This window comes from Pagrus pagrus, assembly GCF_965226575.1.
Source record: "Pagrus pagrus genome assembly, chromosome: 10".
NCBI classification, from domain to species: domain Eukaryota; kingdom Metazoa; phylum Chordata; class Actinopteri; order Spariformes; family Sparidae; genus Pagrus; species Pagrus pagrus.
In genome coordinates this window covers 4,829,591-4,851,282 of record NC_140194.1, presented here as the reverse complement: position 1 = coordinate 4,851,282, position 21,692 = coordinate 4,829,591, and the positions used below count along the sequence as shown (strand labels likewise).

The window sequence follows — 21,692 nt, the reverse complement described above, 5'->3', positions numbered from 1 at the left end:
TAATTAAACATACCTTCACTACTACATTCAAGTGTTTTTTGCTAGGATTACTTACATTTTTAAAAACTTGAATTTGCTGAGTAAAACACTCGCTGAAGGCTGAATGGCCATATTTCCGACGGCACCCGAACACAGCAGTAACATGCATGGTAACCGGGGCGGGTCTATGTTTGATAGAGCTGGGCGTGGGCTCGACACTCCTCATCCCCTCTTCTCTCTGTGGAAGCACATTGTTCAACGCGGGCTCGTTTTCACCCAGAACCAATGAAAGCCCTGGTGCATTTCAGCTAACTGAAAATTACACACTTTCTCGGAGAGAATAAGGTGCAGATATCTGAGGACGGCAGGAAGCAAGAGCAAGAACATTTTGTTTCCTCCTGATTTACTGCTGAGAGGCGACAGAGTTGAGAGATTTTTTTTTTTCCTCTTCTTCTTCTTCTTCTTCTTCTTCTTCTCCGGTAGACGAAACGTCGCTCTTGTCGCTAATTAGACCTCTGCTTGTTGTAAGTATGCAGGGCACATTCCTGTGTCCGAAATATGTCGGCTGTTTTTGTCTGTACTGGTACCGCTTTCTTTAAAAAAAAAAAAAAAATGCTTTCAGTGTTTTTTGGGGGAACCGCTGGAGAGACTGCGGTCCACAGTTGAGACATGTTAGCTAGCTATCATAACATTTTTAAAATTAGCTTTTATCTATCGAGCTCAACAACTCACGCTAGCTATACAGCCCTATCTACATGTACAGGGAATAACATACGTTATGTTTTTGTCCTTTTTATTTAAAAAAAAAACCACACAACACAATTATCTATTTGTGATAAACAGTCTCCATGTAGTTCGGGTGTTGTAAGTTGGTTATGGAGGAATGAAATTACACCGCCGTGGGTTTCCCCCCCTTTTATTTTTACGTTGAAAAAGAAACCGAAGGCATTTTTTTTTGTGTGTGTGAAATGATCATAGCTGGAGTGGGGAATTTCACTTTGTGTGGCCTGTGTTTTTGGTGTAACGTTAAAGACAGTGTTGAGTCTGTGAGGGTGCTGCTGCTGCCGATAGTGGCCACACAGACGAGCAGGGTGACGCCCCGTCACACTGAGTAAAAACTGAATGTATCACTGCGGAAGTTAGATTCCATTACAAGGCATTCAGAAAGCTGACTGGGGATTATTTCTTTCTCTGGAGGCTTGTCCGTTAAAACAGTTTAGTGAGTTTTAAAATCGAAAGGATGGGCAAAAAGACAGCCTTAATGTTGAATATGTGCAGAAACAGCTCAAGCTGACAGAAATCCTGTCATCTAAGTGGCATCATTGAAGTTGGTGCCCTCTCAGAAAAAGTGGCATAAATTGTTCAGCTTCTTTCTTTATTGTTAGGTTTTTTTTTTTTTTGGCATGTAGTTGTAGCTTAACAGCTCATCACATCTTATCTTTTTCATCCACCAAAACATCCCTGCTGCTGCATCACACATGAGTAATATGCAACGAGTCACCCCGCATAGTTTTTCCATGATCATATAGTGCACTGTGGCTTCATGTTAAGATGGTCCACAGTCTTTAAGTCGTGTGAATTTGACATCGGCGTCTGAAGCCTTCAGAGCGAAGGCAAGAATTCAGGCAGCTGGAAAACAGCTAGAGGTAGTCCAGCAGCCAATGATAGAAGTGTGATGTTAATCTCTTGTCCCCTTCTCTGAACAGCTGTAGCCTGGGTGGTGCCCAGCTGCATGCCAAAATAAGTGTGACTTTTTGTGGATGCCAAGGTTTTTAGAAATGACACACTACTTGACGCGGCTCTCGTGTGTTTAATTAGAGCTGCAATGATCTATCGATTTGTCTTCAACTATTTTGCCATTTGATTTATCAGTTTGAATATATATATATTATTTAGGGGTGGTGCGATGTACCAATATTGACAATTACCATGATATTGATATATGAAGTATTGATATTTTGTCAGTAACACATCTAGTGCAGATGTTAGTGATATTAGCCATGCAGATCTTTTGTTTAACACAACACCTGGTTGCCTTTTTACTATTCATTAAGTGTTATAAATCTTTTATTATTTCATTCTTTTTCACAGTTATGATTGCAAACTCTCTCCTACACTCAGATTTTAAGTTTAATCTATTTTCCCAAAAAAGGAGCCAAAACACACAGTGTACGAACAAGAAGATGAATTTGACAGATTGCATTTTTTTTTCTTCAAAATTTCTATATATATATCTCGATGATATCGTTATCCTGAAGTCGTTTGACTATAATAATCGTGAATTGAAAGTCCCTAATAACCTGATTCCCGCTTCTTGAATGTGAATATTTTCTAGGGGTGTAAACCACAAGTTGCATCACGATACGATATTTGCCGATATCACAAAGTCTGCCACGATACGATTTCTATTAGATTCGATACAGGGGCCTGCAACAATATGAGATGATATCATCTGCCCATTAACACAATCAGTTACATTTATATCAACTCACAAAAAGCAATTAAAATATGATTTGATAATTTTATTACTGAACATTTAAATGGAAAACAATCTATTCTTTTTAATTAAAGGGAAGCGCTGTTTACAAAGGAGTTGATCATGGACGGAAACAGTGACACAGACATGCCATGGGAATTTCAAAATAAAGGCGTAGCTTAACGATGTCAGCAATATGAATCAATGATTTCACTTTGCACCAATGCTATTGGATCGTTGATCATTGAATTGATATATTGATCTGGATCGATGTATCATGATGCTAATATTTTCTGGTTTCTTTACTCCTCTGTAACAGTAAACTCAATATCTTTGGGTTGTGGACAAACTTCCACCATTTTCGGACATTTTATTGACCAATCGACTGATTCGCTGACTTGATTTAACAAGACAAACCGACAGTTAGTTGCAGCTCTAGTTTTAATTTGTTTAATGTTTGCATAAGCATATTTTAGAGGTGTTTTTTTATGTTAAGCCATACGCTTGACCTGATATTGTTGTAGTTTCTACTTCTTTTGAGTTATAATTATAAAGGAGAGTCAGTTTGAATGTGTTTTTCTTTGGAGAACTCACCAAACGTTGGATGGGATCTTCTACAGGTTGACTTTCAGCTTAGTTCATGTTTTCAGTGACCTGCTATATGCTTTCTCTGCATTATTTTCACGTGCACTCACAAACTAAAACAACTGGACTCCTTTAGGCTCACTCATTCTTCTGATTGCAAAAAAAAAAAAAAAGCGAGAGCACTGATGAGTTTCGGGGTGTTTGGTGTCCGATGATAAGCCTCATGGCTCCTCTAACTGGCAGGCCTTTGTGTGGAGGTCAGCTGGCCTTTTCATCTCTGCTGCTGCCTCCACCGTCTCACCCTACCCGACGAGCTGAAAGGATGACCCAGTGGGGAAAAGGTCACTTGTACTCCCGTGCCTTTAAGAGCGACTTGTTTAAGCATGCAGGCATACACACAGATGCACGCAGAAAACCCTTTATGTAAATGTTTGTGCGAGGGGAAAACGTTGAGAAGAGGGATTGTTTATTTAAGGATTTTCTTTGAGTGAAATGATGGTTTCATTCATGTTTTGGTAAATTCTCTGGCTTCCTGCCCTAGAGGGGGAATGAAATGGATGGTCCTGTTTTAAAAGTCTAACAACTAGATTTATCTCTGAATTAATAGACTTTATAAGAATTGCTTCACTTACTTGTGTTTCATTGGCCTCAGATAGCAGAATAGTGACTCCTCAGCTGCCGGTCCATACATATGTTTGGATGCCGTTTAGGGGGATGATGTCATTGGAGAGCTGTGGGAGGGTGCGGTGGGCTATCGAGGCTCCAGGATGGGTCTTGGAGTCTCAGCATTCGACCGTGATACCTCCCCAGAGAGGGTCTCCTTACCATCATCTCTCCATTAAAAATCTATTATCTCTGCAGCGGGATTGTGGCTCTGCCAGTATGGATTCTTTAACCAATTAAGCACTTTAATGGAGATCAAAATGCATGTTGAGGAAGATGGCCATCCATGATTCCTCCCTTCTTACATCATGTGTTTTGAATTGTCTTCAAGCTTACGAGGAATCGTAGAAAAAGTAAAGAGATGTTAATCGTACAGCTGAAGTAGCTGGGGGAGAAATCCTGGAGAATGTTGAGCGTTTTCATTATTGATTCCTTTATACATTTTTCAGTTTCCAGGTCGACCCCTCCCTCCCTCCTGTGGCTTTCTATGCCCTTGGCACATAGTAAGAGTAGCCCTCTCCCTCCCTCGCCCTCAGCCGCTCTCCTCCCATCACCCCTCTCTCTCGCTGCTCTGTACTCGCACCCTCCGTAAGCTGTCATGTAAGATTATCCTCTTGGTCCAGGCGGGGCTCTAGGGTTTCAAAACGAACTGTTAATTTCCCAGGCTGGAGGTGGCATGCTATAAATAACTCTAAACACAGACATACAGACTGTATAATGCTCCTTGATCAAAAAAGGGGACAGCTATGCAAAGATTTGTTTTTTTTTTTAAATGGAGTAGGTTACCAACTTGTGGATGATCTCAGAGTCATGTATGTTGACATTGGTAGGAGGAATCTTTACTCTATTCACTTTCATGCGCTGATTTGTTGGTACAACTTGGCTGGTTGATATGCACCTTGTATGAGATCTGTGACAAAACAGCATTATAATGAAGTATTGTAGTGCTCCAGAGATGCCTTGGTCAACAAATCTTGTCCTCTAGATGAAAGAAAACATGTTTTTTTGGTACAGACCCCAACAAATATCACACCATCATGATTTTCATTGGTTTCAGTGAAAAATTGTGATGCAAAAATGATTATTCCCGCTAATCATGAATCATATTCACAACCATAATATCTGTCAAAATAGTTTATCGAATAAAACTGCAAGTACCAGCTTCCTTAATGCCAGGATTTGCTGCTTTTCTCTCTCATTTATGATAATAAATGAAGAGACTTTGGTTTTTTGACTTGTTGGTCAAGTGGAGCAATTTAAAGGCTGAGCTCTGGGAAACTGTGATGAGCATTTTGCATTTTTTTGACATTTTGCCAGGCCAAACGATTTAATTAAAACAACACCTGAGACGCATTACCTGCCTGAGCGGCACATGATGGCTGCATTGGTGCGGCTCACGTGTGAGACAGTGTTGCTCCTGCAATGCTGCTATTGTCAGCCCTATCTTTCTACATGGAGTTTACTTATGATAATTATCAATAAATATACGATGGCATGATTTTCCTTCATTGAAATAGAGAGAGAAAGCATGAGGGAGAGGGGGAGAAAAAAAGGAAAAATACTACCCTTCACCTGTTGCGTGTAGTCTTTTCATGTCTAAGATAAGACGAGATAAGATTATCTTTTATTAGTCCCTGAACTGGGAAATTTTCAATATTACAGCATATTTAATGTGACATATACTACTGATACAGACAATAAAACTATAGTGAAAAGCTGGTTTGATGTGGATATTTGCAAAGAACCGTAGCAGGAGATGCATGTCAGCCACGCTGCTCACGTCAGCGGCGAAATGAAAAGGATAAAGTTATGTCACATGCACGTGTTGCTCTCACCCAGAATAAGTGTCTTTAGCTGTAATTGGCAGATTTTTCATTAATGAAAATAGGCATTAGTTGCAGCCCTCATCATGGTTTTACTTATGGTTTTTGCAGGTGTACTCATGCATGTATGTGCACGTGCAAATGTGGCTGACTGTTACATGGCTGGGGCAGATAAGGATTTCACAGGTTACCTATGCACTACGATACAAAATGAAAATCAGGACAGCAGAGGAGTGCACAACACTGCTATAGGGGCAGGAAGATAACTATCTGCGTGAACTGAATAAAAAACAAATGTGGGTGAAATATATAAAAAGATCGATGATGCATGGATGATTGTGATCTCCAGCCGCTGTGTCCTCAGCCCTCGTCGCTGTCTGCACAAAGACCAGCTCTGTATGAGCCCCCACTGACAACAAGTGGCTCTGAGAAAGAGACGGCATCTCTATCAATGATTAATTTTGCTATTCATCCCCATATGTATGTGTGGATTATTAATCAGCCGCTGTCATGTGGCCTAGTTTGAGAGAAGAGATGGCATGGCTGTCTGTTTTCCTTCCCCCAGTCTCCCAGCAGCGGGCGCGGGTGCGTTGAATTTGCATTTCAGACTGTAAATTTTAAACGTTTGGCAGGTGTACACTCGAGATCTGGTTATGCAGAAGAAATGTGGCAACCGACCGTGGCAGAATCAGCAGAGCTGTTGTTGTGGGAGAGAGTGCAGGTGTCAATCTCGTTGGTTTGGTGTGTGTGTGTGTGCGTGCCCTACATTTTCTGTCTTTACTACACATCAGCTCAAAATCAAGGATTTAAGTTTTGATGCACAATGATCAGTGTAATTCATTTAAGTGCTTTTTACGCATGAATATGTCATGATGATCATGCAGTATTGCCAGGTGCTAAACTTTAATGTATGAGTAAAGTTTGGGGTAGGTGTGTGTAAGCTGGAAGTATTGGGAAAATCTGATTAACCAGTAGAAATTACTAATACCAGACCAGCTATGACTAATGACGCTCTGACTAAGGTTAAGAATTGGGTTATGGTGCCGGTGTGGAAGGTTATAGTACAGTCGCCACAGAAGGCAGAACAGAAGGGGAATATTGGAGGGAAGGAGGATACAGGTATCCCTCAGGGAAATTGGCTGACTAGTCTCTGGTCAGCACCTGTCTTTGTCCTGTCACTTTTATCCACAAGACTAGACTGGGAGCAGCATTACACAGGTTTGTCTCCGTTTTTATATAATCCATACGTCACTCCATTCATCACTTAGACAGAAAATGAATCATCTACACGGATATTTATGACACATATGTTCCTGTTACTGTTACTGATTACTGTTCCTGTAATACTATGCAGTTTCAGTTTCAGTCTAATTTCTCTAATCCCATTGACCAGTCTATACTTTCACATGTTACTTTGCATCCATGCTGTTTCCATCCCATCCAGTAGATGATGTGATGATCCTTGCCCCGTCTTGAGCTTGTAGCCCAATAAGGCTGCACCGATCGTTTTCTTTCACTTGATAGAGAAATCGCTGAATTCTCAAAATAATCTGCGGATTATATCTATAATGACAATTATTGTGAGTTGCAGCTCATAGCTGACAATAACCAAAGGTGCTCCAGCATCCCTCTGCCCTGCACAAGTCTCTCCTCTGCGCACAGCTGCTGTTTGTTTGGTTAAAGGAGGCTGCGAGGAGCTGGGCTGGCTCTGCGGCGCTGCCACGGCCTCTGTACTCCAGCCAGGGCGGGCTGCACTGTGTACCAGGTTGATTTATATACAGTGAGGGAAAAAGGAAGCTAAATGTTTTGGCCACAAGATTGAGGGGGTCAGGATAATTCCCTTCCTGTTGTGCTTGAGAATTACAGCAGCGAGGGTGTTTTTACAAGGAGGCCATTGTTGATATTGGTGATGTTGTTCAGAGCTACCTGTTCCATTAAGGCGAGCAAAGGCTAACATGATCATGTGTGTGTTGCATGAACGTATGTGTGTGTGTGTGTGTGTGTGTGTGATTGAACAAGAGCTGCTAAATGGCTGTGTTGTCAGTTAGCAAGTCCGCTTTTCTGTCAGTCATTAACATCAGTGAGCCGGTCTTAGTCTTGGCTAATCTTAGTCTGTACACACATGAACACAGTCGCACACACACACACACACACACACATCTGAGACACAAATAGATTTTGACAGAGGTGAATGCAGGCTCTATTAATAATACACCACTCCCAGTGACAAATATAGGTGAACGTGTCTGTTACTTTTGACTCCCCACGACCGAATTTGGCTTCATAAATTTAGTTTTTCTTTGCATTCTTTGTCATTAAACTGTCCACCTGTTACTCCTCTTTTTCTAAGAGACGAGTTTAAGATTCACTCCAGCTGCGTGTGCTCCTTTGGGAGATAAAGCACAAGAGAGAGGGCGTGTGCGTGTTCCTCTCAGGCTGTCTACAGCGCCTATGTTCAACCGCCCTGCAGCGAGCAAGGGATTTGTGTAACAGAGCTACATGGAGTACATTTTATGTTAGGGTTGACAGTCGGTGCCCTGGAGAAGGTAAACCAGCATATGTGACCTGACGTACTCATGAAATCCCGACAGATTGATTACACACGCCAGCAGGTGGTGAAGGTTAGTGATTTTCTACTTGAGCTCACTTAAGGAACGTTCCGCAGAGTGAGACCGTGTCGATGAACGCGGCGAGAAGTTTAGCCCCGTTTGACCTTATTTTACTGCGAGCCGCTTCATCTGAACCACACAGGACATGAGACAGACTGATTTTGAGGAAGAGAAACAAGGCTGCGTCTGGTGTAAGGGTGGTGCAGATGTAGATAGCAGTGTCTAACGGGGCATAATGTGATTCTGATGTCATTGGCAGTGTTCAATTGAATTCGTAGTATAAATGTATAAAAAAAAAGCTGGAGTTGCGTTTTTGGTCACTACCATTGAATAGAAAGTGAAACCAAACTGCTGCTTGAGGGCAGTTGCATCCTGGGAGAAACGGGCCTTCCCAGTGATTTTCCTCTGGGCTATGACATCGCTGTGGTGACCTCACCTAACCACTCATTGTTGTCTGTATATTGTCACGCCGTAACTACAGGAGGCTGTGGTCACACGAGCCCCGACTTGTATTTGACTTAATCTTTCAAAATCTCCATGATCGCTTCGTGTGTTTCTAACGCTGATTCATTGTGTGCCGTCATGTTAAGTGCAGGATTGGCATCAGGTCATTCTCAGGTCATAGATCTGGTAACTTTGTGGTAAATCTGAAATAAGCTGAGTCACACTTTGCCACTTCATGCGGTGGAAACACCCATATGACTACTTTCTCTACACGTTGACTCAACATGCCTGGAATTTCACTGGACATCAGTGTTGTGAGGGGAACCGTTCCTGTGTGTATGCGTCTTTGTACCGGCCGTCTATTCATGGATATACGTCCATGTGTGGTTCCAGCTGACTACATAGTTTACACTGTGATAGTAAAATTGGCATTTTCTACACATTTTCCACATTTTTTGAACACGCCTGGTCTTTCCGGTGAAATCCAGATTAGCTGCTACCCGCTCTATCCATCAGTTCTGCCAGTATCTGTTGCTGTTGACAGTTGCTGATTAAGGTGTCGCAACCCGACCAATTTACAACATCTCGACCTCGAGTTACAACTAAATGATTTCAAAAGCTTTTAAGCATTTAATGAATGTTTCCTGAGATGTTGAGCCCTGCGAATTTCAAATGCACATCCACAGGCGAAAAAATGTCTTTTGAGGCCAGCCAAGTCTCCCATTATTTATTTATTTATTTATTTATTTATTTATTTATCTATTGATAATCAAGCAGATTTTCCATGTCCTTCCAAGCCAGAAGTGTACTTTAAATCCTTTACGTCCTTATTTTTTCCTAAAGGTGTTGTGTACCTGTGTTGTGTAACTTTCTGTAACAACAGAAAACGAATATCACTTACGTTTCCTCAAGAGGCTGACATGTTTCTTTAATAACATGCCTTGATTTATATTCATGGTGGCCCTGCTGCACCGACTAGACCTATTAAGCGGGTTCAGTGGGTCCATAGGGGACAACTGCAGGCACACCTGGAGTCATAAAGTCCCCTTTAAGGCCCTTCATTCTGTTGCTATGGATTGATCCCTATGGAAGAAGCAAGGCAAACCCAACAAGAAACAGTTCACGGCAGCAGGCTAGCTGTGTTAGCAGTAGTGATTCAACTCACACACATTTTCACCTTTTTAAATCTTTTGTTCAGTGTGTTTTTAATTGCTCTATTTTTATTTTCTTATTTGATCGTTTTCACTCTGGCGCCTGTCGCTCTTGGTTCAAACGTAGACGCCGGTAAATGAATCCTGAGTGATGAGGGTCAGTCTGCCAGTGTCATGCCTCTCCTTTTTCTCCCTCACTGCCTCCCTCACTCTCCCCCTCATACACACTCTCTGCTGCTCACACTGAGTGGGAGAGGATTGGAACATCGAGTACCTTCAGCACATTTTTCACATTCCCCTTTGAGGGTCTCAACCTCAGCCCCCTCTACACACCACACACTCCAACACACATACACACACACACCACTTATGTTTCTCACCACTGGGCAGTAATGGTAATATCTGTATGCTTTGTCTGTATCGCCACTTGTGGACTGCATCATTTCCAGTCCAGCTGTGCTGTACGTCTGTCAAAACGCTAACCTGCATCTTCCTGTCTCTCTCCTCTCTCCTCTCCAGAAGCGGCGTGCGTGCGTGTGTGTGCGGTGAGCTGCAGCGGCAAAGGATGACGGAGTATAAGCTGGTGGTGGTGGGAGCTGGAGGTGTGGGCAAGAGTGCACTCACCATCCAGCTCATCCAGAACCACTTTGTGGATGAATATGACCCCACCATAGAGGTATGGCTCTCTTCAGCATGTTCTCAGTGTTATTCTTGTGGGAGGCTTCTTGGGCTTGCAGTGGGAAGGTAGAGAAGGCTTGATCATCCAGTAAAAAAAAGAAAAAAAGGTCCTCTTTGATTAGTTTGATGTATGTATGTATGTCAATTGCCCACTCCCATAGTTACTGCTGAACAATATTTCCTGGACCCTACTGAGACGATAGCTCAGTCTAAATCAAGTTAATTTAATTACATTAATCGAATGCTGTGGCAATACAACATAAGGTCAGGCTGTGGAAGAAATTTCAAATTTTCTTTTAAGAGGAAATGTTAATCCCGCCCCTCAGTAAGTCTTATATTTTCATGAAAATAAGACATTGCGAAGACTAGAGGGAAGCCAGTGAGAAGTGCTTTCTCGTCTCTTTTCTCTCATTTTCTCCCTCTCTGTCTCCACTCTCTCCCTCTCTTTCTCACCACGCCTGCGTCTGGCCGGACAATGTCCTTTTTGTGTGTTTGCATTCCTGGCCCCTATGCTCTAACAAACAAAGGGACGGCACTCCATGTTTTTGTGGCTGCGTGTTGGAAGGCTAAACATTGGCTCCAGTACCCTGCTCCTCTGATCTCTTAATGTACATTTGACCTGGAAGTGGACGGGGAATTAATACCAGTTAATACACAGAATATACATACGTGCTGCTTAGTGACAAATGCCAAAGATGTGACAACTTCAGTGATGGTTGCCTCAAACCCCTCCTGAATCACACATTGCACCTATATCTTTACTGGCCGTCTAAATGTTGGAGTTTATCACCCTTTTTCTGCAGGACTCGTACAGGAAACAGGTCGTGATTGACGGGGAGACCTGCCTGCTGGACATCCTGGACACTGCAGGTCAGGAAGAGTACAGCGCCATGAGGGATCAGTACATGAGGACAGGGGAGGGTTTCCTCTGTGTCTTCGCCATCAATAACACCAAGTCTTTTGAGGACATTCACCAGTACAGGTGTGTATGAGGCAAAGAAAGAGGGGTTAGGATTAAGGGATGCAGGGGCCTCACAAATCATGACATTGACAAAGAGAATTATGGGATCTGTTGCTGCAGATGTGTATTTACTTGCCAGATTAGTCGGGGTGGAGCTCAGACACAAAATCATTCCTGTCAGTTCCCTTCAGATGTTCTGTGTATTTGTGAATGCAGTGTGTGTTGCAGGGACTCCCACGGGGTCTGGATGCAGAGGGGTGTGTATACGTACGTGTGCCAGCTCTCTGCAGTAGTTGGGTGATGTCATGCTGTAGCGTTTAACACGGCTAAAGAAAGCTTAGCCCCCAACTGGAGGATTACAGCACGATGCCAATGAAATCGATCCTGACTCAATTAGAGGAGCTGGGAGAGGTAGCACTTTCAAGGGCAGGGAAGGAGAAAGGGAGGGAGCGGGGAGAGATTCAGCTGGAGATGACAGTGCTCTCTCTCTCTTTCCCACATTTTGTCTTTCTCATCACATTAGAAGTGCACTTGCCAGTTTTGCACATGGAAGGTGGAAGAGGCTGCATGTTAACTTTACCACCTCCTCTTACAGATTTGCAGGGTTTTTGAGTTTATTACACACACATTTGTTTGGCTCGCAGCCATTGCAGCCCAGCTTTAACTGCTGGTATCACTGTAAAGCCATTGTGCAACATGGGTGCTGGAGTAGTTGGTGGCCTGGTTAGAGCTGTTGACTTATTCAAAGGCCTGTTGTCTATCACTATTACCGTCTATCACATTTTTTGCGAAACTTCCTCCTCCACTAGTAGCATATAGCAGCATTGCACCTGCATAAAACTGGCCAGTGCATTGTGATTCTCTTTTCTTTAAGTAAAAGAAACATTAGTAATGTACCATGCGTACATAAGATGAGATCACATATTATTAGACTTGATATACCTACCTCACCAGTATATACAGTCAGCGATCTAAATAGAGTACCATGCCTGGTATGACATCAGGACTCAGATCAACTGTGTTCATAATCATTAGCAGTGTTGACTGCAGGAGGGCAGGTCTGACTGGAGTGGTTGCATCCTGCTGTATTGTGGCTCAGGGAGAAGAAGGGCTGAGCTGATAGATTGATCTGACCCATTCCTCTCACTCAGTTCCCCCTGGCTGCCTGGCGTTTGGCGCTGGCTGCTGTAGTGATGAGGTAATGCTGTTCGCCGCCTGCCTGTTGTCCATCCCCCCCTTCCCTCCCTCCTTTCCTCTCCACCTCCCTCCTTCAGCAGTGCAGCACAGCCCAGCACCACCGGCGGGCCCCGGCTCTTCCTCAGGGTCCTAGAGCTCCCTGGGTGGTTGGCTCTCCAGTGGTGGAGCTGCTGTTGTTTGTGAAACAAGAGATATGTCACTGTCACTAAACACAGTGCTGGGGTGGGCTAAGGAGGCGGTGAAAGCTTTGCAAATAAGATGTCAACAGTTGCAATTTTTTTTGTTTTACAATTTGCAGAGAACAGATCAAACGTGTGAAGGACTCAGACGACGTTCCCATGGTGCTTGTGGGAAACAAATGTGACCTCCCGGCGCGCACAGTGGACACAAGGCAAGCCCAGGAGCTCGCCCGCTCCTACGGCATCCCTTACATCGAGACCTCTGCCAAGACACGACAGGTAGGTAGTGAACAAGAAGCACACGCCCTCATGCCGTACATTCATCAAGAACCCTGTTATTATCCTAAAGGTACCACCCACACATGTGTTAAAGGAAGGAAGTTCACCCAAAAATGAAAATTGAGTCATTATCTACTCACCACATGCCGATGGAGAGTCGGGTGAAGTTTCGTTGTCCACAAAACATTTCTGGAGCTTCAGAGCAAAACAGCGTTGCAGCATTCTCCTCAAAAACTGAAGGAGATGGGGACCAAAAAACAAAACTTAAAATGGCTCCATACAGCTTGTGTGGCCTAATACAAGTCTCAGGAAGCCCCAAGCCAAAATCTTCACTGTAGCTGTTGAGCTAAAAGTATTAGTGTGCACACTGTCTGCAGTTGGTGCATAAGCCTGACAGTGCACCAAGGGTATAAGTAATGTTTTTTCAAATCAATTTGGGATCTCTGGGCTTCCGAAAACTTGTGTTATTATTACTTGTATTAATTAATTAAATGCACTGTAATATAGAAAACTATTCCCCAGTCAAAAATATGTTTTGTGTTTTTTCCCCTAGACATGATCTCATGAGAAATTCCACAATGTGTTTCTGACATCCTCTTTGCAGAAAAAGGTGTATTTAAAAAAGTTAAATCCATAAAATTACCCGTATTGCTTCTCCCTCGTTAGAAATGACAGAATATATAAATATGCATTTTCATTTTACAAGATGAACTGCTGGACGCAAGATGTCAAAACTGTTTGTCATGTCACAAATCATGTTTGTTGGCACAGAGATCAGTGAGCACAGAGAAAGTGTATACTTTCAGCAAAAAAATGTGAAAACAGCCGTCTAGTTTCAAACTCTGCACATACATCATTCTCCACAGATAATATCAAACATTCAGCTGTAGGAACAAGAGGAAAAGCACTGGTCTTTAAGTCATCTTAATTTTCCTCCCATCTTTGCAAGCTACAGCACTCAGATTTGATGTAAATTAGAAGTGCTGCATCGTACTGTAGCCAACAAGTGATGACAGTGTTTTGCAATGGGCACTGCAATCTAACATTTTGCATGTGTATTCATGCACATGAAGAGCAGCGAATGGGCTGCAGTACGATGTGATTTGTGTAGCTGGGAACATTTTATTATGCCGCAGGCAGTGAGTCATAGCCAGGTTACCTTGGCTTGAGAACAGAGCTACAGTATTTGAAAGGCCTTCATAGGGACAAGTCGCTGCACAGCTCCCACTGTCTCTGACTCACTGTCACACATTATGTAGCAGCATACACTATCTCACATTCAGCACACTGAACCCGCAACAAGTCTGCCATTCAAAGAGAAGAGTATGCATGAACTAAGCGCTGACTTCTTTTTAGTCATTATTACATCGTTATTAACGGTGTCTAAATTGATCAGGGTTGCCATGGCGATGTTACCAAGCCTCTCAATGCATACTACACCTGAGAGGTTTTCTGTTATTTACAAGAGGTGCTTGCAGTGTACTCCACTTCTAATTGACCATTGTAAGCACTGTTCTGTAACATCTCTGCGTTCGTCTGTTGACAGGGAGTCGAGGACGCCTTCTACACACTGGTAAGGGAGATCAGACAGCATAAGCTGAGGAAGCTGAACCCACCTGATGAGAGCGGTCAGGACTGTATGAGCTGTCGCTGTGTGGTATCGTGATGCAGGTGAGCCTTTTTTTTCCAGAAATGTCTTTATCTTCTTGGACGGCTACACAGTAATATAACAAATCTCCAAATTGATCTTTAGGGCTCTACCGAACATCCCTTTCCTGCACCTTTGAGACTTCTATTATTGTTTTCGAATGTCTTTTTTCAAATTAAAACAAATTTCATTAATGAACATAACTCATCAGTTTTGCCAGCGTAAATACATGTAGGCTGCAGGCTTATCCAGTAAAGCCATATAATAATAATAATAAAACAATAATCTTGTCCTTAGGCTTATAGCAATAATACTTCAGCAGTGTTGGAGCCGAAATAGATGTTTCTTTTTATTGTGGTTATATAAATGTAATTTATGGTGCTATCACATTGCTGCTAGACTGCCCTGATGATACAGGTGCGTGCCTCCCTCTTGTGTGGGAGAGCGAACAGTTTTTTTGACCGCAGTGAAAACGTTTTTCAAAGGCTAAACGCCAACAAATATGGATTGAAGCAGAAGATTTTGTTAGATAAAAACATGTGAAAATTTAAATAATTTTTGACCTTCGGACTTTACAACACTTACTATTGGCAGTGTTTTTCGATTGCACGTGTCAGGAAAAACCAGGCAGCCTCCACTGGAATCTAATTCTCTAACTGGTGTCATACTAATAATATAAGTGTAGCCTAATCTGTATCTGAAACAGAATATATAAACAGTGAATAAGCATACAAAAAAGCATAAATGAATAAAGCTGTGCAGCTATACAGTACAGCCCTACAGTCTTGGTATGTATATAAGTGCCCGTTGTAAGTAAAAAAAAAATGTGAAACCAGTTAAACTTTTCACTGTCTGTCTGTTTTCCTTCAAACAATATAATGGCACTAACGTCTCTGTCCCCACTCTTGTGTCATTTCATTCCCCAGCTGACGGTTGCACGTCGAAGAGAAATGCTACAGCGCGTAGCGGCAGCATGGACTTAAAGATAGAACGATTAAAAACAAGTCAACGATGAAATATAAACTTTTTTCAAAAAGAGGACGATTGAAGCAGAAGCTCTCAAGGAAACCACCAGAGCTGACTGAACCACAGACCTTTACGGAAAGGAGGAACTGGACTGTTGCCTCTGTGGCTACCTGAACTAGCCCGGTCCGGCCCCCTTTTTCGGTCCACACGTCGACCTGTGAGCAACACCACTAATGACTCTCTGTCAACTCCAGTGTGGTCTCGCTGGGTAGCTCCACAAGTTTCCTGCTAACTTATTGTTTTCAGTCTCAACACTGGTCTTAAAGGGGGCGTCTGTGACCTCCTCCCACCTTGAAAGCCTAATCCCACCCCCCCCCTGCCTGCCCACTGGAAGGACTGACTGACTGAAATGGAAAGGACTGGAATGGACATTTTAGTTACCCAAACACCTCTCACATAAATAACCCCCATATCCTACTCTACCCTTCAAATGGCTGTGTAGTCCCTTCATTATACTGGATACAGGAGGCGGAGGCTGAGGAATGACTCTGATGTTGTTGTTGGTGTTTAACAGTTAGCCTAGCGGTAAAAAAAAGAATAAAAACCTTTTGTTTTTTATATGAATTATAAAACAATACAATATTTTTTTTGTGGTTGCAGAATTTGAAACTCACTGAGCAATATGTGAGCAAGGGTGTTTATTTCAGACGGCACCTGGTTTGACTTTTTTTTTTTAATGACCTGCCTGACGTAGTCGGAATAACTTTTCGGGAGATAGATGTTGAGAATATAAAGATAGACGGACTTCCAGATTGCGGCTGCCTTCTCATCTTACAGATGTTTCTTTGCTAAGAGTTGTCTTTGTGGAATATTAATAGTGATGGCTAGTGTACGTAGGTTCTGGTGCAATAGGATTCTTTACTGTCCACAGAGTATTGGGAATAAACCACCTCTCATGGCTACTTATTTTCCGGTTTTACTTTTTAGGGAGGAGAGGTACCGTGCATGAAAAGTGTAGTTGTCATTTCTCCAGCTGGAGAAGGTTGCCTGTAGAATAGGAGGAAAGCCCTACACTTGTACAGTTATAGAATGACAGGAGATGGGGTTTTAAACCAGTTGATTTTTCGAGCATTTCGTTTCTGTATGGTGTACAACTCTTATTTACTACACGTTGATTAAAAAAAAAACAGCTAATTTTTTAGTTTGCAAGAGTCGCTTCTTGTGGATAATAAGGCTCAGGAATCGGGGTCCAGGAACAGTTCCTGGACCACCGGGGTTAAAGGATGTCACCGGTTAGCTTTGCAGAGTGTAACGCACAAGCCCTGCCTCAGAAGTCGAACGTCGTTTATTTCCACACACACCATACTATCCTCAAACTGCTCCTCTTTCTCTGCCACCTCAACTCTACAATGGAACAATAACAGATCAGGTGCTACTCATGTCAGAAGCATATGTGCTGTATATGTGGGACTATTGTGTGTAATAAGTGATGGATATTAGGTGATGGGAGTGCATTGCTCGTTTCTTAATACTGACCAGCTTGCGCTCTCCATGACTCCATTAATTTGCTGCCTAAAAATGAGAAAGACTGCTCTGTGTTTACTTTGCCTTATCTGTTAGCTAGTTTGTACCTCATGTACGCAGCGAGCTCTACCTGAGACGAGTATATGTCCTGTTGGCTGCGTTGTTTTTGTTTATGTTTGATTATTTGTGCAACTAAAAAAAAACTATAGAAGTATGTTGAGTTTAGACGTGCGCTGTATAGAATTTGAAAGACAAGCCCCTAAAAACACTACACTGATTTTTTTTTTCTTTTTCTTTTTTAAAAAAGGGTTTTGTGCATCTGAATGTGATTCTGTTTAACATGACTGGAAAAAACAACAAAGTTTAAGAAAAGCCCAGTATAAGCCACGATGTCTCACTTCTCCGTGTTTATGTGACGTTTCATTCCCATCACACTGGAAACAAATTGTTGCTTTGAGTCCAGATTTGTGTTTTTGACAGTTCAGATGATTGACCGTGTATGATAATGTACAGAGTTTCCAAACACTACAGGCAAACAGGCTTCAGATGCAAACCTCACAGACATCTCGCACCTCTTCCATGACAGACGTCAAATCTTATTTTGCTATCGTCTCAGATTTTTTTTTATTTCTGATCAAATTGAATTTGTACAGTTAAAAATGTCTCTTTTTCCACTCATGAGAGAAAAACCGTTCAGTCTATTTACTGTGTGGATGGTAGAAGTCAATTGTTTGTTTTTTTAAATCAGTTTACCGTTCATTTCTCTGCTCTGGAGGAAGGATATGAGCTGTGAATGTGTTCGAGTCTTTAGATATTGTTTTGAAAGAAGCCTCGTGTTTAAAAAAAGAAATGTACAATGTTGAAATAATGCAGGAGTTGATCCTTGGTCCCACTTTTGACTGTGTTGTTCCTAACATTTATTTTTCACCCATTTTACTCAAACTTTTTTAAAATGGAAAAAGAGTGTGGCGTTTGTAACAAGTAATGACAGTCCTTACAGTACGCTTGTCCCCCTCTCCCTGTCGATCGTTAAACAGTACACCCATGATAATAATAATAATATCATAGAACTCCACAAATCTATGTATTCAAATTCCCATTGCATTAGATTATCAGCGTCATGTTGCCGCAGCGATACTCCAGCCAGCAAAACCACAATTATACATGTCAGCGAAACCTGGCGAGCATGACAAAGACTGTACGGACCATTGGGAGTTTTGCACAAGGATACAGTGGGCTCAAGGGCTTGTTTCTCCCTTGCAAACTGTGGAACAGAGGCGTGGAAGGAATTTGTGAAAAATGTCAACTGTTTAGCTATTTAAGATGTATTTACTCTTTGAAAATGTGGCAAATTGTATTGCAGGACAGGAATAAAGATGTCAAGATGAACCCTCTTCTGTCTGTGATCTCAGTCGTCAAACTTTCACATCGGCTTCCTCTCAAAGTTGAGATTTGCTGCCACCTACAGGCTGCTGTGTGTATTTTTGCTCATACACACTGAATAACAAACTGTTATTCATCTAGTATACACTAGAATATAACTACGTACATTTATTCCAGTACCGGACTTGAGTAGTATTTTGACGCACTAGTACTTTACTTGACTATTTCCATTTTGTTTTTGTTACATTTAATTGCCACTCCACGACATTTTGAAGGCAAATACTGTACTTTTACTCCACTACATGTATTTAATGACTTTAATAACTGGTTACTTTGCAGATTCAACCTGTATCGGAGCCAAATTAGGGCATATTTAAGTTTCTTTATTTAATCAGCAATCAAATTAAGAAATTTTTAAAAATCCAAGTCAATAATCAGTCGATGCCTACAGTGTATACATATGTGTAAATATTATGTATAATTCACTTCTACTTGTACTTTTGAGACTCAAAATATTGCCAGAAAATTACTTTAATATTTATAGTTATTATCAGATACTTCAATACTTTTACTCAAGTACTATTCCTACTCTTCCTTACGCGGTGACTTTTCCTTTAACTTTCACACAAAGTAACATTTTGTTACCTTTACTAGCCAAGTATGACTTTTTGGTACTTTATGCAGCAGTGAACACGTCGAACTCTATAAATGTTCTTGACAATACTTCCCTGTTTGCACTGCAGGATCATAATGTATAATAATGTGTTGTTTGCACAATGTGGGCGAGTACAGCTGTTATCAAAGCTCAAAGGACAGTCGTAAATATTGTGTTTGCACGAAATGTCATCATCAGCGGTGCCCGTTTACAAGAAGGGTTTTGGTCCTTGTTTTTGTAAAGTCAATAAGTTCATCTTGTCCTTATGATTATATCAATTCTGATTTATATTTGGTAGATATTAAGCCTCTCTGTACAACTGATGCATGATTGATTGGGCTTTTTATTTTGGTCACTTCCAGAAAACTGAAAAGGAAGGAAGAAGTGTGCAGGAAATACTGAGCGAGGGGAAACAGCTCAACAAGGCACGGCATAAGAATATAACTAACTAATGTGGTTTATTATGTTCCCTGCAAATATGATTTCAAGTGCTGAATAGATGTAAAAGAGAGTGAGATAAGCAGGAAACATGAGCCAATACAGTTGCAGGGGGCAAAATAAACTAATGATCCAAGAGGTTAGACAGTTTTACCCTCTCAAAGCATGGCTCCTCTGTCAGTCATAAATAATCATTATCAATAATACCAATATAGGCTAGATACAGTGTGTTGTTTTTTCAGGTCACGTTCAGTTCCTGTATCCTAGTCGCTGCTTTTTCAGGGCAAATGATTTGCATAATTCGTGAGGCCGTCCTGTGACTGGCTCTCAGGGGTCATAAAAGACATCAGGTTATCCATAAACCCCAGACGGACGGGAAGACAGGGACTGTTGAGTGTTGGTGATCGGAAAGGAAACACAGAAAAACGTGAGATTTTTCTTTCTTCTGGATAAACTGTAATCATGTCGTTCTCTGGAGGGAGGATCAAGAAAATGCTTCCTAAGGTAAGAATTGAAATAATCAATCTGTCTTCATCAAATATAAAAAAAACAAAACTTATATGCATGGATTTGTTTATTGTCTTTTAAAAGGCATATCTTCGCAAGCATGTGGCCCACGAAATACACGTTACATTGGCTCACTTCAAAAGCCTGGAGCCTGTGGTGGATTTATACGGTAAGAACACAAATAAATAGATTAATTAATTAATCAGCTCACAATCTGTTGCTGAACTTGTGGATGTTAATGAAACAGCATTTTCTTCATCTGTTTTACAGTTTACAACGATGGAACCAAAAAGAACTTGATGAGTCTGACTGGAACCATTCCTGTCCTGTATGGAGGTAATAATGACATTTTATACTGTTTATACCTCTGAAATGGCTAAATCATCACTTCAAGCTGACTCTGAGAAGATAAAGCTCAGAACGTATGAGACAAAACACCATTCCTCTCTGTTCTGTACACAAGACAAGACCTACAACATCCCGGTGTGCATCTGGCTTGAAGAAACCTACCCACAGTCTGCCCCCATCTGCTACGTCAGACCCACGCGTGAGATGGTGGTCCTCAAAGGAAAGTACGTCTCCAGCAACGGTGAAGTCATGCTGCCCTACCTGGAGGAGTGGAAGAATGTGAGAATTGAAGCGTTATCTTATAATCTTTGACTGATTTGTCACCATCGATATGTACAGAACAATGTGTTTTAAGGCATCTTTTCCTCTGTCAGGGCGAATGTGATCTCGTGAGCCTACTGCAGGTGATGGCTGCCATGTTTGGAGACTCCCCTCCTGTGTGTATGCAGCCACAACCAGAGCCTGAACAAACCTCTTGTAAGTAACACACACACTCACACACTAACACACACACAAGCAAGAGTAAGAGTTTCAAAAACAACAGCAGCGTCTTTGCCCCAGATACAAGCTGGTGTTGATAAGACAGATCCAAGATTCATATCGAGGCCACACCTGAAGATATCTCTCCTGTGTCGACATGTTTATGAGTTTGCTGTGATGGTAAACACTCTTCTTAAATGAGATATATCTGTTTCTTCTAGGTTGGCTGCAGTTCCAGAGAGAAACAGAGGTGCACTCCATGACAGATGGGAGTTTGTACATGTACTTAGACAGAGAAGACGGTCAACCTTTCCTGCAACAAAATGAAACCAACTGTTGAAAAGGAGTTTGTGTGTTGCCTGTGTTTTATTTTGTGCACAATGTCAGATGGTATCCATTGAGTATTTTACTGTATGTTTCATTAATTGATAATGTTCAACAAATAACAATATCCTGTGTGTGTACTTTTTTAAACTGATCAAGACTATTAATGTCCACTGACTGTCTCTGGCGTGAATGTACCGCGTTATTTTAAAATATGTTTCTGATGTTGGTCATGAGAACCATAACTGCTTTGGGATTTGAATGCCTGTGTGGTGATAGACTGGAATTGCTTTACGAGCGACTCATAAAACCGTCCCTGAGCTGCACCCAGAGCCATTTGTTTTGGACTTTTGACCAGTGAAGAGAGCAGTTAGCTATTTGGAGAACACGGCCAG

The 21,692-nt window shown here is 41.8% G+C and overlaps 2 protein-coding genes across 2 annotated transcripts; both read left to right on the top strand.

Moving 5' to 3' along the window:
* The first annotated feature begins 193 nt into the window (after positions 1-193).
* On the top strand, positions 194-18,551 carry LOC311263552 (GTPase HRas). Its single transcript, XM_084363709.1, has 6 exons — positions 194-503; positions 10,250-10,406; positions 11,212-11,390; positions 12,865-13,024; positions 14,571-14,695; positions 15,599-18,551. The coding sequence occupies exons 2-5, from the start codon at positions 10,296-10,298 to the stop codon at positions 14,688-14,690; spliced, it is 570 nt and encodes a 189-aa protein (XP_084219835.1). The 5' UTR covers positions 194-503; positions 10,250-10,295; the 3' UTR covers positions 14,691-14,695; positions 15,599-18,551.
* Positions 18,552-20,100: 1,549 nt separating this feature from the next.
* On the top strand, positions 20,101-21,313 carry LOC311263202 (tumor susceptibility gene 101 protein; the record flags this gene model as incomplete). Its single annotated transcript, XM_084363122.1, has 6 exons — positions 20,101-20,142; positions 20,230-20,314; positions 20,416-20,481; positions 20,609-20,772; positions 20,868-20,970; positions 21,195-21,313. The coding sequence occupies 6 exons, from the start codon at positions 20,101-20,103 to the stop codon at positions 21,311-21,313; spliced, it is 579 nt and encodes a 192-aa protein (XP_084219248.1).
* Positions 21,314-21,692: the final 379 nt, after the last annotated feature.

Coding starts and splice junctions, on each gene's coding strand:
- LOC311263552 (XM_084363709.1), top strand. CDS start 10,296: ATGACGGAGTATAAGCTGGTGGTGGTGGGAGCTGGAGGTGTGGGCAAG. Junction 10,407..11,211: donor AATATGACCCCACCATAGAG/GTATGGCTCTCT, acceptor CTTTTTCTGCAG/GACTCGTACAGGAAACAGGT. Junction 11,391..12,864: donor GAGGACATTCACCAGTACAG/GTGTGTATGAGG, acceptor TACAATTTGCAG/AGAACAGATCAAACGTGTGA.